The 16,275-nt window shown below is 42.6% G+C and overlaps 1 protein-coding gene across 7 annotated transcripts in view; it reads left to right on the forward strand.

Annotated features, from left to right (window-relative positions):
- Positions 1-16,275, forward strand: part of LOC306921466 (striatin-like) — a 53,272-nt gene that overhangs the window by 27,057 nt on the left and 9,940 nt on the right. For 6 of the 7 annotated variants that reach the window (XR_013789772.1, XR_013789773.1, XR_013789774.1 and 3 more), the window contains exons 5-17: positions 1,854-2,012; positions 3,432-3,567; positions 5,247-5,409; positions 7,031-7,123; positions 8,258-8,404; positions 10,038-10,171; positions 10,964-11,139; positions 12,340-12,387; positions 12,837-12,958; positions 13,409-13,576; positions 14,311-14,451; positions 15,571-15,672; positions 16,012-16,098. Coding sequence is in view for 3 of the 7 variants with exons in the window: in XM_079498595.1 (XP_079354721.1) it covers positions 1,854-2,012; positions 3,432-3,567; positions 5,247-5,409; positions 7,031-7,123; positions 8,258-8,404; positions 10,038-10,171; positions 10,964-11,139; positions 12,340-12,387; positions 12,837-12,958; positions 13,409-13,576; positions 14,311-14,451; positions 15,571-15,672; positions 16,012-16,098 (1,676 nt within the window). In the remaining 4 variants the exon portion in view is untranslated. The remainder of the gene's footprint in view (positions 1-1,853; positions 2,013-3,431; positions 3,568-5,246; positions 5,410-7,030; positions 7,124-8,257; positions 8,405-10,037; positions 10,172-10,963; positions 11,140-12,339; positions 12,388-12,836; positions 12,959-13,408; positions 13,577-14,310; positions 14,452-15,570; positions 15,673-16,011; positions 16,099-16,275) is intronic. The other variant, XM_079498597.1, reaches the window with a different exon arrangement.

The following is a 16,275-nucleotide window of genomic DNA, read 5'->3' on the forward strand; positions in this document are numbered from 1 at the left end:
ACATTAGGTATTGGCAAATAGGCAGCCGTTGTGTCCCAAGATTTAACAATTAAAAAATAATAATCTAAATGTATTATTTTGTTTATTTTGTATTTTTGAAACTGTTTGAATAGGTCTTAAGTGGTTAAATGTGCATGTGTATTTTACATTTTCTTTTGTGTTAATTGTACAATTACATTTAAATGTTATTTGTGTTTATTTTATTCAGTTGTTGCTTACAATATTACGAAATAAAATCGTACTTTTTCAAATTTATTTAATGATTTTGCATGTTTTTGCAAAATACCCATACAATATTAGTAATCGGTGTTCTATGACTACGACACAAAATTGGCAACGAATGTTAAAATCGGAAATCGGTCCGACTCTGTAGTACAACAGGCTTTGGCTGCACTATATTTGTAAAAAATAAAATATTCTGAAGTACTCTATACAGTTTGAATGTCTTGAACCCAGACAATGAATATTGTAATGTATGTGCACACACGCACATCGCTTCGCGCTGCATTTCAAGCTTGTGGATCTGCTACTTCTGATGCTTTTGTGTGACGCTGTAGTGTGATCAACTACTTTAAAATCCTCAGTGTTCATTTAACTCTGGGAGTGTACAAAGTGCACCAAGGTTCAAAGAATCTAGAACGGAACCATTTCTAGAACTAAAGTTATTTTGGTGGAATAGGGGGCCTCAGAGTTCCAGACCCATATGCGTCCATGTTGTTTCTAACTATGTATCAGTCCTTTAGATCGGGGTCTCAAGGTGGTCCCTGGAGCCCACATTGAGAAGCAGTGTGTTCTAGGACTGTTCAGGAGGTTGCTTTGCTAGGATAAGGTTTTTCATCCATTGTAAACACTCACTTTGCAGCATAAAAAAACGACCTGATTATTAATTTATATATCATCTCTGTCGGGTGGAAACCTCATAGGACTTTGTCTGAAACAGTTACTTTTCGAAATTCAAAAATAGCAAAATTATCAGATATGCAACAAGCTCTAAATGTGGTGTGATGTGTGATACTGTAGTATGTCAATGACCAAGTAGGGCATTCATTTAAGAAAAACACAAAGTTACAATATGGAGATAAAAGGTTTATTTTCTTCCCGACCGCAACGATCAAATGCCTGCAAGACATTAGCAAGCGTTTCAGTGCTTATTTAGATCAGGTTAACGTAGTCGAGTGCAACAGAATCATAAGAACACTTTCTCTTTATTTTCTTTTTGGGTCTTTTCTGCCTTTATTGATGGTATACAGTACAGTAGACTGCCAGGTAATGGGGAGAGAGAGATGGGGAGTGACACGCAGCAAAAGTCATTCGGGATCCGAACCCGCGACACGCTGTCAGGCATTTGCAGAACACATTCTGAGCCTTTCAAATCAGTACATCTCTTAGGACAACTGCATATGACGGCAGGCAGCTTATATTACAGTACATCAATGCATTAAACTGCATGCAAATTGTGTGTACAATCACTCTACTGTAGCCAGTATGAGATATAACCACTCACCACTACTGCAACAGAGGGCCTAAGAGAGTTGGTTGGTTGGTTGGTTGTAAGAGGCCTCCAACAACTTGGGATGCTAAAAACAGCAGCTAAACTGCTTGAGACATTCTGTGCAATCTCTTCCACTATCGGTAGCTGCCAAATATGGCGAATACACTGTTACTTGTACCCCTGAAGGGTGTGTGGGTATTTGTCTGGGATTTGCTGATTGCACTCTGTACAGCACCTTGTAAATATTTGTGTCCTGGTATTGTATCTCTTATGTGGACATAAATAAATGACTAAAATGTGTGTGTGTGTGTGTGTGTGTGTGTGTGTGTGTGTGTGTGTGTGTGTGTGTGTTTTCTCTCAGGTATCTCCAGGAGGTGGGCTACACAGACACCATCCTGGATGTGAAGTCTCAGAGGGTTCGGGCGTTGTTAGGCCTGGCTGGGGACGCAGCAGACAGGAGGCCTGAACCCATGGTGAACGGCACGAAGCCGCCCTCACTGAAAGACCACGGCGTGGTCAGGTTGTTCACATACACTTTATCTACATTATAATACTGTTGTAGTTGTTGCATTATATCAGCATATCGTTGCTGTGTGTAGGGCATACACACCATATCTCCATAGTTTAACTGTTTGTGTTTTGTATTCCGTAAATAACGCCCTACTTGATCACACTACAGTGCCACACCAAAGTATTAAAAGTAGCAGATCCACAAGCTCGAAATAAGGTGCGAACCAACACATTTTGAGCCTGTAGACCTGCTACTTTTACTATCATTGAATTTGAATCCTGAAAAGTAACAGTTTTGGGTTTGAGGTTTCCACCCGACAGAGACAATATATTTTATTCACATCAGGTATTCAATGCTGTAGAGATACTGTTATTTGTCAAATAAACTTCAACAGGATCTGGTTGACTAAAATAACCTTCATTAATGTGGTAACGTGGTACATAATACAATAATGTTGTTCAACTTAACGAAGTTTAAAAAAGAAATGTATCAATTCAGTTCAGTTCATTCTTCATAAATATTTATCTGTACCATTATTTATCTTCATTCTTTTTTTATTATGTGAAGCAATGCGTTTTCCTATTGTGAGAGATAAAGTAGATTATTGCTAGCATTGTTGTAGTAATTATAGTATAGTATAGTAGTTTGAATACATTATTAGTCAGAATTTTTAACGCCACATGGTACAGTAAGACATTAAGGCTTAAAGAATAACAAGAAAGTCCTGGGGACTTTCCAATAGAGCTCTTCAAGGGTAAAATAAATGGTCCCGAAATGAATCTGTGAAATTTGTTTCCGATTCCGACCCGTTCCGAAAACATTTTCAAATAAGAAAACCAATCCCGAATGGACCCGTGACAATTTCGTCCAATTCCTAAATATCACACAAGTTAAACAGCACTTCAGTTTCATTGCGTTTTTCCCTCTGCAGTGCAGCAGAGCACACAGTGGACACCGGGAGAGAGAGACACAGTCACAGGCACACTCGCAATCACACATTGATTGATTGAATATTTTATTAACATTTGCCAAAAAAAAGCACTAAGTACACGCACACACACACACACACCACACACACACAGTACGGGTCTTTTTGGATCCACTTGGGTATTGCACATAGTGATTGACAGACCCGAGTTCCGCGGTGGATACGGCCGATTCCGACCGGCCCCGAGTGATTATGATAAAACACGGCGCCAACATGTGCAGGTCTCGGGTATTTTCGGAATCGCTGGGGCCCATGAAGAACTCTACTTTTTAGTGTGTATTCAATTCCTCAACTCAATACATGTCATCAACAAATGAAACGCATACAAGGAGAAGGGAAATTATATTTATTTCACCTTGTGGTCTACTGATGTTTTTTCAGGCCAATATTAACAGTCTGTGTCTGTCTCTCTCTCTCTCTCTCTCTCTCTCTCTCTCCAGTAAAACAGGCATGTCTGACTCGGCCAGTGTTCTAGAGGTGTTTAAGTTCATAGAGAGCACTGCAGCTGAGTTCAGCGATGAAGATGAGGATGATGACAGTGAAGGAAAAGACAAGACCATCCTGGACCTAGCTACGGTACATACACTATATCGACTCAAGAATAGCAAAAGTAGCATACCGACAAGCTCAAAATGCATCGACTGCATCGAATGCATCGCCGCGTTTCGAGCTTGTGGATCTGCTACTTTTTATGCTTTTGTGTGACGCTGTAGTGTGATCAAGAGAGAAGTGGTTTCTGCCCAACAGCAACGATGTGTTTTTTTCTTTTTCTTTTGAATACATTTTTATCCCATGATTTTGCAACCCATTTTTTCACCCAGTATCAATAATCTAATGTAATCCTGGGCGCTACACTTCCTCTGCCAACCTGGGGGGGCAGAGGACTGACCTCATGCTTCCTTCTATGCATGAGGAGTCCAAGCTGCTTCTTTTCACCTGACGGGAGAGTTTCCCCGGCCGGACGTAGCACGTGGAAGGAACACGTTATTCTGACCAGTTCCTTTCCCCTCCATCAGGCGCCCCGGCTGGCCAGGGGGAGGTAGTTTAGAGACCAGGATTACTGTATGTTTTTTGTGAGGGTACGGTACCTACCCTAGGGGACATGGGGAGAAAATGCAAACTCCACACAGAAAGGCCCTTTTGCCAACCCCGCCTCAGGTATGGGCACTGACAGGCACGCAGAGAGGGGACGGGAGGGGTGGGGTGGATCGACCCCCTCAGTTTCATGAGGAGGGGGATATCCCCTCCTTACTGAGCACATAGATGGATCCACTGCACTGGATATCAAGTTAGTAGTGGCAAATATGTACAAATCATACAGTCAGGTAGCCTATATTGTCTTTACAAAGCTTTCAGTGCAAGTCAGAGAGAGAGATAGAGCTGTAGTTGGAGTTGTTTAGTCAATCAATGAGACGGTCGTTAACAAGCCATCAACACGTGTGAGCGACCCAGTCAAATCTCCCTCTAGTGCAGCAGATAACTGAAACAATCGTTCAGATTGGTATACAAGAATGAAATTTGGCACAAATACTCTCCAAAGCCCACTCTTTTGGAAAAACACGGTATCCACCCAAAATTTCAAGAGGATGGAATTTTCAAGATGGCCGCCACATTGACATTTAAATGACGTTTTCTCATAGAAATTGATGGAGTTTTCAAATTAAGGAGGTCATAGTGTTGATTCTCATGTGTTAGACCATGCAGGATCCAGTCAACCAAAATTCCAACATGGTGGCCATTTTCCAAGATGGCCACCATCTGTATCATAAACTACTCGGAGAGAGAGACAGTCTATTCAAGTATTCAGCATCCCAACGATGGTGATTGACACCCCTAGGGTGTCAATCACCATCGTTTGGATCCCATCGTTGGGAATATGCAGCAAGCAGGCTGCAGGCAGACACTGCTGCTTGTGCCTCAAGCCACAGTTTTTCTACAGCACACACAATCAGGTAAGGATGGCTGCCTTTGCTGTGGCTGCATGTGTTTTGCTGTTAATCAATCTCCTCCCTGGGCATCAGAGCAGCTGCGGAGAGTTCTTAAAATGGCAGTGGGTGCCCCCCGCCCCCACCCCACCAGACAGCTCCACAGCTTTAGAGCAAAGGCTACAATACCTGTTCGCCCACCCCGCCAGTGGCCCAACCACCCCAACCCCCCATGCATGGCCCCCTACCAGCTGGACGCGACATGATCATCTTTCTCATGATTATAACATTGTTGTTTGTTTTTTTTACATTTTACCGTTTTTCTCACAGTTGGTCAGGAAGAAACAATCGTCAACGCCGTCTAGCACGACCTCTGACCTCAGCGATGACCCCGACACGGAGGAGGCTCTGAAGGGGTTTGACTTCCTGTCCAGTCCTGACGAGCTGGAAAGCTCCATGGAGTCCAAAAGCGGAGAGGACAGCGGGGACTGGGGTGAGAATGATGTTTTATTTATTTACACAATCTGTACTCGCACTGAACTCCACTCAGGAGGGTGGGTAAACCCAGGTGATTGCTGCTCAGATTGTTATAAAAAAGGTCCTCAGGAGGGAGCAATTGATTGTTTTGCTCATTCTCAATCCCCCCTCCCTCCTTGTTTTTCCATATTCCATATTGTTCTCGTGTACCTGTTGCCCAATCAGACGACTGGTCCAGACATAATTTAGCAAGAAGTGTAATAGAGCACCGAAGTCCTGAAGTCACTCGCTCGTCCTCTCGATTCCCCTGGTTCACGGAAGTAATTTCTCTATGGAGAATAACATGGGTCATCTACTGATATTGACGTCAGACTTCGGTGCTCTATTATCCAATTACAATAATATAAAAAATAATGTCTTAGTTTGTTATATTAAAATTGCACTGTGCTGAAGGCAGAACTGTTCTGTGATTTATTTATTTTTTTATCCGCCAATGGTTTTTGATTGATTCTTTACAGCACAGCTGAGTCACCAGATGTTTTGTTGATGTCTTTGTTTTCGTAAAATGTGAATGCCATGTCCTTTATGTTGTCTCCTCCTGTATTACCATAAAAAACATCCCTGATGCTTCCCTGATTCATACTGCGTTGTGTGTGATGGTGTCACACGCCCAAAATAGCAGACCTACAAGCTCACAACCAGTGTTGCCAAGTCTGCTTATTATATGAAACTTTACTTCTGTAAAGTCGCTTGTAAATATTTGATGTTGCGGGTTGCGTATTTTTGGGGCTTGTTTCTATAGTGTAGTTGTTTATTTCCACTTGTTTCCTAATGTTGTTTAAACCAGTGGTTCTCAAACACCCCCCAAATTTATATTGTGTTTGTCCCTATCTGAAGATATTGTGTGCCCCATGTTTCAAAATATTTTCACATTTTCTCCTAAGATTATTTGAAAATGGCTGATCTACAAGCTCGCAACACAGCAACATGTTGCTAGACTGTTCTCTGCACACAACGCCATTGCGCGACTGAACTGTGAAACGTGCCGCGGCTTGACACTGCACACGACTTCCCCATGTGTGACAGATTTGTTGTCCATTGTTGATTGCAGAGAATGTGAGCAAAGTGGGCAGCCCTGGGGTACCTCAGGGACCGGGGGGTATGGCAGGATGAAAGAAAGCTTTTCCCTGAAACCTGGTAGGTCCAGTCAGTCAAGTAGGAGGGGAAGCACTCCTCCTGTCCCAGTGATGCCACGGTCAGGAAGGATATCCAGGAGAAGTTTCTGGTTTAATGGGAAATTCTCCGGGCCTGCGACAACAGAAATAGTATAGCACGGGTTTATCCTGAAACAACCTGACACCTCCTTTTCCTGTTCCTTATTTTCCTTCACTTCCTGTTTGTTATTTTCCTTCACCTCCTTTTCTTGCTCTTCCTTCACCTCCTGCTCTTCCTGTTCCTTCTTCACCTTCACCTCCTCTTCCTCTCCCTTATTTTCCTTCACCTCCTCTTGCTTTTTCTCCTCCTTCTTCCACTCCTTTCTTCCTCCTTCCCCTCCTCCGCTTCCTATTCTCCTTCGCCTCCTCCCTGTGTTTCTCCTCACCTCCCCTCACGTCACCTCCTGCTCCTGCTGGGTGTAGATAAGGAGGCGCAGTGGGAGGTGGACCAGGGTCTCATAGCCCAGCTGAAGGAAGAGTACAGGAAGGAGCGCAAAGGCAAGAAAGGGGTGAAGAGTAAGTTTACCTGTCTGTCTGACTCCCTTTCTGTCTGACTCCCTGTCTGTCTGTCTGTCTGTCTGTCTGTCTGTCTGTCTGTCTGTCTGTCTGTCTGTCTGTCTGTCACAAACCACTGTGCATGTGTGAGTGGTGGAAATCAGGGAGCATCTATGAAACAATTCAAGGCGTACAGTATGTTGGGACAGGATTATAGGCTGATTCAGGGCACATGTGTTTTGGTGTGGATTTCTCCTTTTAGGGTGACCACACCAGCTGACGTTCATGTTAAACACCACTTCATGTCCGATTCCCCAGCTGTGCTGGCTGTAGGTCTTCAGTGGAGTTCTGCTGTCATTCTGACTTCCCATGTCCTCATCATCAGACACATTATAGTGGTGCTGCCGGACCGCCAATACATATTAACCAGACTTTAGAGTTGGCTGTGGATGCAGTCTGTGATATGGTGTCTGTGGGTTAACTTGGGTCACTGTTTGTACGTTTGACATTTTATTTTATGTTTCTCACATGGACCACTGGTTGAGACCCAGTAGAATTCTCAACAACCACAAAACACTAAATGGACACCCATGATTTAAGCTGTACTGGATTTAAATCATTTGAACAAACGTAAATGTATTGCATCTCTGACAGATGACAAATTGGCAAAAGTAGCAGATCTACAAGCTCAAAACTGGTCGCTTTGCGCTGCGCTTAGAGCTTGTGGATCTGCTACTTTAGATGCTTTCGTGTGACGCTGTATCAAGTAGGGCGTTAATTTATTTTTAAAAAAATAAAGTGAAATGACACACAAAAAACACAACATATGCAGATAAGTTTCTTCTTGACAGCAACTATCCAGCCCTATAACTTCCACACCTGCTTTGGTGTTGCTCTCATATTCAAGTTGGCTTGTCCATTCTGCTGCACAGGATGGTACTAGTTTGTTGCTTTCTCTAACTGTCATTAACGAAGCTTCTTTTCTCAGCTGTCTCATCCATACAAAAGCTGATATGTGTCTCCATTTTGCTGTCATTCACTCTGATGTTCTTGTTCTCTGTTCTCCTTTCCCTTCCTGATACCACCTCCCTTCTCCCATTTCCATCCTCCTTCCCCCTCATCTCCTCTTCTTCATTACTCCTCTCCTCTCCTCAGGACCAAACCGTTCCAAACTCCAGGACATGTTGGCTAACCTCCGGGAAGCAGAGGACCTCCAGTCCCTGCAGCCTTCAATGCCGCTGCCCTCTCCCCGACCCAGCGTACCCAGGATCAGTGAACAGGACATGGGACGGACAGAAGAAGGTAAGATGTCCGAAAAAATGTCTGAAGCAAAGAACCTGAATGTTCTGCCTGACGATACATGGTTTAAGTGGCATTGAGACTGACACAGTAATTCAGGTTCGGTAATGTCTTAAAGCGTTTAAATTAACAGGAAAATAGTTTGATCCTATTCATGGATGGACAGTGATAGTCGTTTAACAACCTCACCTCAGTCAGCAGACTACGGTATACAGTACATTGTTTTAAACAAATTATATATATTATTTTTTTCCAACTGTGGAAATGGGACTGACATGGACCGTAGACACAAAGAAACAAGATTTTACAAGTTGTAGAGATGAATAAGAAATGAAAGAGGCTAAAAATAGAAACGGGAAAAGCTTGGGATAGCTAGCTCTGTAAGGGTCCGTTTAGATTCTCCTTCAGTAATATTGCTGTGGCTCTCAGAATGCTTTGTGTGATCTGTAAGTCTTTGTAACTCGTGTTTTATGGAATAACGGTATGTAAGGCTTTGGTTCAAACAGTAGTGGGGCCAATAACGGACGTGTTTGTATCACGAGTTGTGACATTATCCATGGCAATCCGTCTGTACAGAATTAGTTCTACACACGATGTCAGGGTTGTGAACAGCTCTGGTTTTTATGAGTATACACTTTGACACACTGTATGCACACCATTTCCTAGAAGGTCTTTCTGATGCAGATATTTCTGCTGTGAGCTTGTATATCTGCTGCTTTTGAATTTGAATCCTGAAAAGTAACAGTTTTGGACATATGAGGTTTCCACCAGGCGGAGACGATACTCTCCATATGGCTGCTGATAGAATTTACGACATTGGCTTCGCCCGCTGAGGAGAATAGATCTTCAAGCTAATAATGTGATGTGTTCCTGTTGGCCTGCAATATATACGATATCATACATTAGGCACGACTGACTGGTGTAAACCTCATATGTTCAAAACTGTTACTTTTCAGGATTTGAAAGTAGCAGATCTACAAGCTCGAAACGAAGGGACATATTTTGAGCTTGTAGAAGATCATTTTGATACTTTTTGCATGAGACTGTACTGACTGTAGTATGATCAAGTATGGCATTCATTTCAGAAAGAAAAGTTACAATATGGAGACGAGAGGTTTCTGTCCGATATTCAGATGCGTTTAACACAATCAGTGCCGGGATTCCTTCAAAATAGAAGCTCTGGGGTGCCTGAAAGACATGGCCGCTTTCACCCCCCCCCCCCCCCCCCCCCCCCCCCCACCCCCCCCCCGGAAACAATCCGGGAAAAAAACAGAGAAATGTTTTGTTAGCTTACCTTGGTCTCGAGTCTGTTATATCGCTAGAAGCTCCAAAGCATTCATATTTTGAACGAGAGGCATGTTGAAGTCAGAAATAAAGCGCGTAGTATATCCATCAGATTAAAACCACTGAGAGCGCCCTGGATTAGGAGAGACGAGGCATTCTTTCTGCCGCTAATCGTACGGTAAGCTAATATGAAGGCAGAGAGAAGCGACGGGTGCCTTAGAGGCTCACTCAAAAATAAAAATAAATCAGAATATTCTTCTCTCGCCTGATATCATTGAGGATGCGCTAGGACGTGTACACAAGGTCTAAGAGCTGTCTGTGTGTCTGTGTGCGTGTCCGTGTCCCCCAGTAGAGGTGATGACCTTCCTGCCCTCATCGGGAAAAACCTTCATCCTGGGTCATGATGAGGCAGACTCCAGTGAGATGGGACTGGGAGAGCTGGCTGGACTCACCGTGGCCAACGAGTCAGAGGGCCTGTCCTACGACGTAAGTACACATCTCCATATTCTAACTTTTTTTGTCGATTTGTCTATCTGCTACTTTTGAATTGGAATCCTGACAAGTAACAGTTTTGGATATAGGAGGTTTCTACCGGACAGAGTTGATATACTACGGATGCATGTTATTGACATGTTGGTCATCCGATTATTTGCAAGGTCAAATCAACAGATCAACCGATATTGCAATACAAGTTTCCAGTTTTATTCAAAGATGGAGTGCCATGATTGTTGTACTTTTTCTGTTTTGTATGTGTCTATGGAGTTGACAATCCTCTAATAGACCCCCAGGTGTGGTTATAATAATAAAATATTGGTGTTGGGTGGTGCTAAGGTGTAAACCAGGTATACTTAATAATAAACTGGTAGGTGTGGCCACATAAAAACGTAATTTTAACACTTTCTGTACACTTTTGTGAAAAATATCTTCCTAGCACTGCACTATGTAACATCCCTCTTCTACTCCGCATTTCTACCTGGTTTGAGTGCTGACATTTTTACCATTGAGCCAATAGAATAAATTAAAATCCATTGGAGATCCTGTGTCTTGGTGAGACATGACCTTTGACATGATATCATATCATCTATATGTCTCAATAGAAGAGCAGGGAGACCAAATACAACCACCCCAATTATACAACCACCCCAATTATATAAGTTATATTGTATTAACATACTCAAAATTAAATTGTATTTATTAAAAAAAGAAGTTAATATAATTAGTTCAACTATAACACAAACAAAAAAGAATAGCTTGTTTAATTTGTTCTTTCCCCACCAGATCGCCAGCAACCAAGACGCTCTGAGGAAAACCTGGAACCCAAAGTACACGTTACGGAGCCACTTTGACTCCATCCGCGGCCTGGCCTTCCACCCGGTGGAGCCCGTCCTGGTCACAGCCTCGGAGGACTGCACCCTGAAGCTGTGGAACCTGCACAAGACTGCTCCTGCCAAGAAGTAACGGACACCCTCATCCATCTGCGGCTGCATGTTGCTTCTCCATCACCTCTTTTTCTGTTGCATGTTGTTGGCCTGGAAACCAGACAAATCTGATACTGTGTCCCCTGGCACAAAACATTTTCAGATGGGGGTCCACAGCCAAATATACAGTATATCAATGTGGGGGTCCTTGACATGAAAACGTTTGAGAACTACGTACTGTTCTCCATCTCCTCATTCACTACTGCATGCTGCTCCATCATGCTGCTCCATCACCTTAATAACAACAATAATAATAATAATAATAATACATTTATTTTATTGGACATTTTATTCACAGGGAAACTCAGTGCTACATCATTAAAACATAATAATCAATCATAGAAGGTCGAAAGCATGGTTTAAAAAACAATGTCAAGCACAAAAGGATATTGCTGACCGTAATACGGAAAGGCCTTTCCTATAGGCCTGCAGAAGGCCCGGTCCCCCATGATGTGTAACTTGGTACTGGGGACCTTTCACCAATGTTCAATATATTTTATAATATAATTGGTCCTAATGCTCATTATAAGATGGCACCATTTCTGTCTACTCCCTCTTTGTGTGTCAGAGGAGGGCTGTGGACACTTCAGAAACATGCATACCATGAGTGACATCATCGGGAATGCAAGTAAATAGAAACTACAGCCGTTCTCTTATTGGAACTTTGGCATACTGAAATAGAATCCATTGTTCTTGCATCGATAAAATAAAATGAAATCGAATCTGCCTACGTTCTGATGATGATTGGCAGGTTGCACAACTGTCCACAGCCCTCGTCAAAACGCATCACGTAGATCGGCTATATTCGGCAAAGAGTTTTGGTGATGATTTTAGTGTCAAGGCTTTTAACTTGTAACTCCCTGGAAGCATGCACCTTACACATGAGCAAATAGTTAGCTTTTAACTTGTAACTCCCTGGAAGCATGCACCTTACACATGACACAATAGTTATTGTCACATGTAATGACAACTTTGTTTAACCTATTTTAATTGATGATATATATGTGTGTATTTCATGTTGTCCAGGCTTTGAGGGAAAGTTTAGCGAATGAGACAGCAAGGAGGAACTCTTGGGGGTGGTAGTGAGGCTACGAGGGGGTGGTGAGCCTACAAATGGATGCTAGGTGGTTTGTTCAGAACCACCTGACCTAATGTTCTTTGTTTTGGTTTGTTCAGGTGTGCTGCTCTGGACGTAGAACCTATATACACATTCAGAGCTCACTGGTGAGTCCTTCCTGCATATAACACTTTGAACTACTGTATATGTGCAATTGTGCATACAACTACTTAGAACTATACATATAAGTGTGACTACATATAACGTCATTCCTCATCGACATCGCAGTCTCGTAAGACCATGGATTTCTTGTGGCTGAGACTTAGGTTTTAGCTGGGTCTGTTGTGGCTGAGAAGACAAAAGCGTGAGAGGCTGACTTGGCCGCAGATGAACATAAATAATGTATATATATTATATATAACTATGCCGCATGTACATAGTAACTACATCCGTACTACTGTACATACCACAATAACTGCATATGCATCACATATCTTGGTTAATATTGTATACGGTTGTATTTTAATTTCTATCTCTTATGTCTCATTTCTTTGGCTGGTTCTATTGTGTGAACCGACATGTGAAATAACACTAATTTTGTGTTGTTGTTGTGTAGCGGTGCGGTGCTGTGTGTGACCATGAGTTCCACAGGAGACCAGTGTTTCAGTGGGGGGGTGGACGGTACCATTCAGTGCTGGAACACACCCAACCCCAATGTCGACCCCTACGACTCCTATGGTATGCTCCACATATTTATGTTTTGTCTTCCACATCAACCTTGCATGGTGACTTTTATTCTGGACACATTTTCAAACAGTTGTTTGAAACAATGTTTCAAGAAGTTAGAATGGTATTCTTTAAATGTTGTTAAATAGATACAAATGCATTGATTGGCTAGTTTCCACTATTAGTATATAGGGGTTAAAGTGAGTAATCTTTGTATCTGTTGTTTTCTATTTTCACTTATATCTGGCTGACTGTCTTTCTCTCTCTCTCTCTCTCTTTTGCTCTGTCTGTCTGTCTGTCTGTCTGTCTGTCTGTCTGTCTGTCTGTCTGTCTGTCTGTCTGTCTCTCTATCCCTCTGTGACTCGCTCTGTGTGTCTCTCTGTTTCTCTCTTTCATTCTCTGTTCAATCCATCTTTCTCGTTCTGTCTCTCTCCCCCTCTGTGTGTCCTCATGTGCATACAGAGCCGGGGGTCCTGCGGGGGTGCCTCACTGGTCATACAGATGCAGTGTGGGGAGTGGTGTACAGCTCAGCACATCATCGTCTGCTGTCCTGCTCAGGAGATGGGACAGTGAGACTATGGAACGCTGCAGACTCCTCGCCTTCCCTGGCTGTCTTCAACCAGACAGGAGGTGAGGATCAGAACAACGATGATGATGATACTGATGATGATGATGGCCTCCACTGGGAGCTGACTGGATAGTGTGCAGAGTCCGACCACATTATTGTAAACGTCACTGGTTCAATTCTGTCTGTAGACCTGTGCTGCATGGCCTTCCCGTCTTCCTTCGGTTTCCTGTCTATCTGTTATGAATGAATTGAAGGAATGAAATAATTACTTAATTGAATAAATGAATGAAATTTAATTCTGAGGATCTCGGGCTCCACATTGGATCCCCGTAGCTTCAATGTGGATCTCGGGCCACGTGTACGTGGCAACGGTCTATAGAGAAAACGGAAAAGTGCCCTTGCATCCTCACGTTTTACTCCGTGTTTAGACAGAGGCGCAACAGTGATTGAAAACGCTGTAGTGTGTGTGCCAGGTGGCGGTGATGATTCATAACAGAATAGCCCTGTAATTTAAATCTAAAAAAAAATGTGTTTGGAGGAATATGCAGCTATGGAAATCACTCGGATGAATGAAATCAGGATAACAGTCTGTCATCACAGTCTGTTGCAAAATGAAAAATGTGTTAATACAGCATCACAATCATTGTGTGTGTGTGTGTGTGTGTGTGTGTGTGTGTGTGTGTGTGTGTGTGTGTGTGTGTGTGTGTGTGTGTGTGTGTGTGTGTGTGTGTGTGTGTGTGTGTGTGTGTGTGTGTGTGTGTGTGTGTTTGTGTTTGTGTTTGTGTTTGTGTTTCAGAGCTGGGTGTGCCGACATCAGTGGACCTGGTGCGCAGTGAGCCGGCACACATGGTCACCTCATTCAACAGCGGCCATATTGGACTCTTCAACATGGAGACCCAGCAGCTCATCCTCAAACTGGACTCGGCCGGTCTAGCAGGTATGTAGTATGTACATTAACTCCTGACCAGGCTAGGAATTTCAGGGAGGCCACCTCAAAAACAAATGGCATGCCAGTCAGATGACTGTACCACTTTCTCCTCCTGAATTCTTAACTCCCCTGAGTCGCCATCTTTATACTGTACCAATCCAGTGACGATGATTGGTGCAGGGCTGAGCATGGATCAGATTGTAAATACCATAATTTATTAATTTCACTGCATATTCTACATATTACATTTAAAATGATCCTTAACCCTTAAAATCAATCAATCAAGTATTTCAGTGGACAAACATAATTGTTTTATTTGATGGCCTTCCTGACCAGTCACTTGGCCTTTGTGCCCTCAAAATATGGTCAACACCAAAGGCCAAGACATTGGGTCTTCAACAGGTCCTCAGAGCATCTACAATAATGCCGCCAAATTATTTTTTTTCATTAACCAGTTGAATGCTAGCCTCTATAAAATAGTCGAAAGATTGAGAGCTTCTAAGGAAGGGGAAAAAGAGCAGAACAAGTATTGTGAGGTTTTAAATGGATGTTTCACTTTCAAACATGTTTGGGGTCCTTTTAACCCAAGCCAAGGAACGACAGGTTACGTTTGAAGCACTATAACCCCCTGTGCCAGGACGTAATTTTGCGTCTTAAAAAGACCAAGTCTATGAAGCTATCTATGAAATCAATGGGAAAACTTTAATAAAAGTTTAATATGAAAATATTCATATGTAGTGGTGGGGGACGGGGTGCCTGCTTCATCTATCTACCAAGGGGTCCTCTGCCATCAGGGTTCTGTCCACATAGTAGTTTAAAAGCTACAAAGAAAGACTTACTCTGACTACCAAACTACATTTTTGTTAATACTGTACTGTATATCCAGATACGTTTGCTGTGTTGTTTCTATATGTGTTGTTGTTATACAGTAGCTGTTGTCTGTGCTGCTTTTGAGTACAACAGCTTGAAGAACTTTTCAAAACGTATTGTCGGTTCTCTAGAAAATGCATTGCATTTGTCATTCATAGCTGGTTGTTTCTGCTAATGATGAATGTAAAATACTAACATACCCCCCCCCCCCCCCCCCCACACACACACACACACACACACACACACACACACACACAGACGCCACCTGTAAGATCAACCGGGTGTTGAGTCACCCCACCCTGCCGATAACCATCACAGCCCAGGAGGACAGACACATCCAGTTCTTTGACAACAACACAGGTAACCAGCTACCGGCTCATAGTTCATAGCTATACTTTATTCTTTTTGCTGGTGAAAGAGAAACTTTGTAATCTTTGATGACCACCACAATCTATAAGCTCACCATGAGTCGTGAGCTTGTTGATTTGCCTTTTGTAGATCTGCTATTTTCGGTGCATGACACCAGCAGCGTAGTGACGTATAAATCTGTCTATGAGAGCGTTAATTATGAATTAATAAAATGGAAACTACAGTGTTATTGTTGTGGGAGGTGGAGGTAAGAGATGTAATGTGTGTGTGTGTATTTTCTTTACTTTTTTTATCTATTTATTTTTTTTAACCTTTTTTCCACTTTGAAAGGCAAACTGATTCATTCCATGGTAGCCCATCTGGACGCGGTCACATGTCTTGCTGTGGATCCCAACGGACTCTATCTGATGTCTGGGAGTAAGCATTCACTTATCTTTATTTGGTTTCTAAACTACTTTGATGGAAGAAGTACTCCGATTTTTGGGTTAAATAAGAAGGAACTTAAGAAATAATAAATACATACTTAAAGCTGCACTATTGTAACTTTTCCTGCTCTACCCCGGATTTGAAAGTGCTGACATTTTTACCACTGAG

This window comes from Electrona antarctica (assembly GCF_951216825.1).
Source record: "Electrona antarctica genome assembly, chromosome: 4".
NCBI lineage: Eukaryota > Metazoa > Chordata > Actinopteri > Myctophiformes > Myctophidae > Electrona > Electrona antarctica.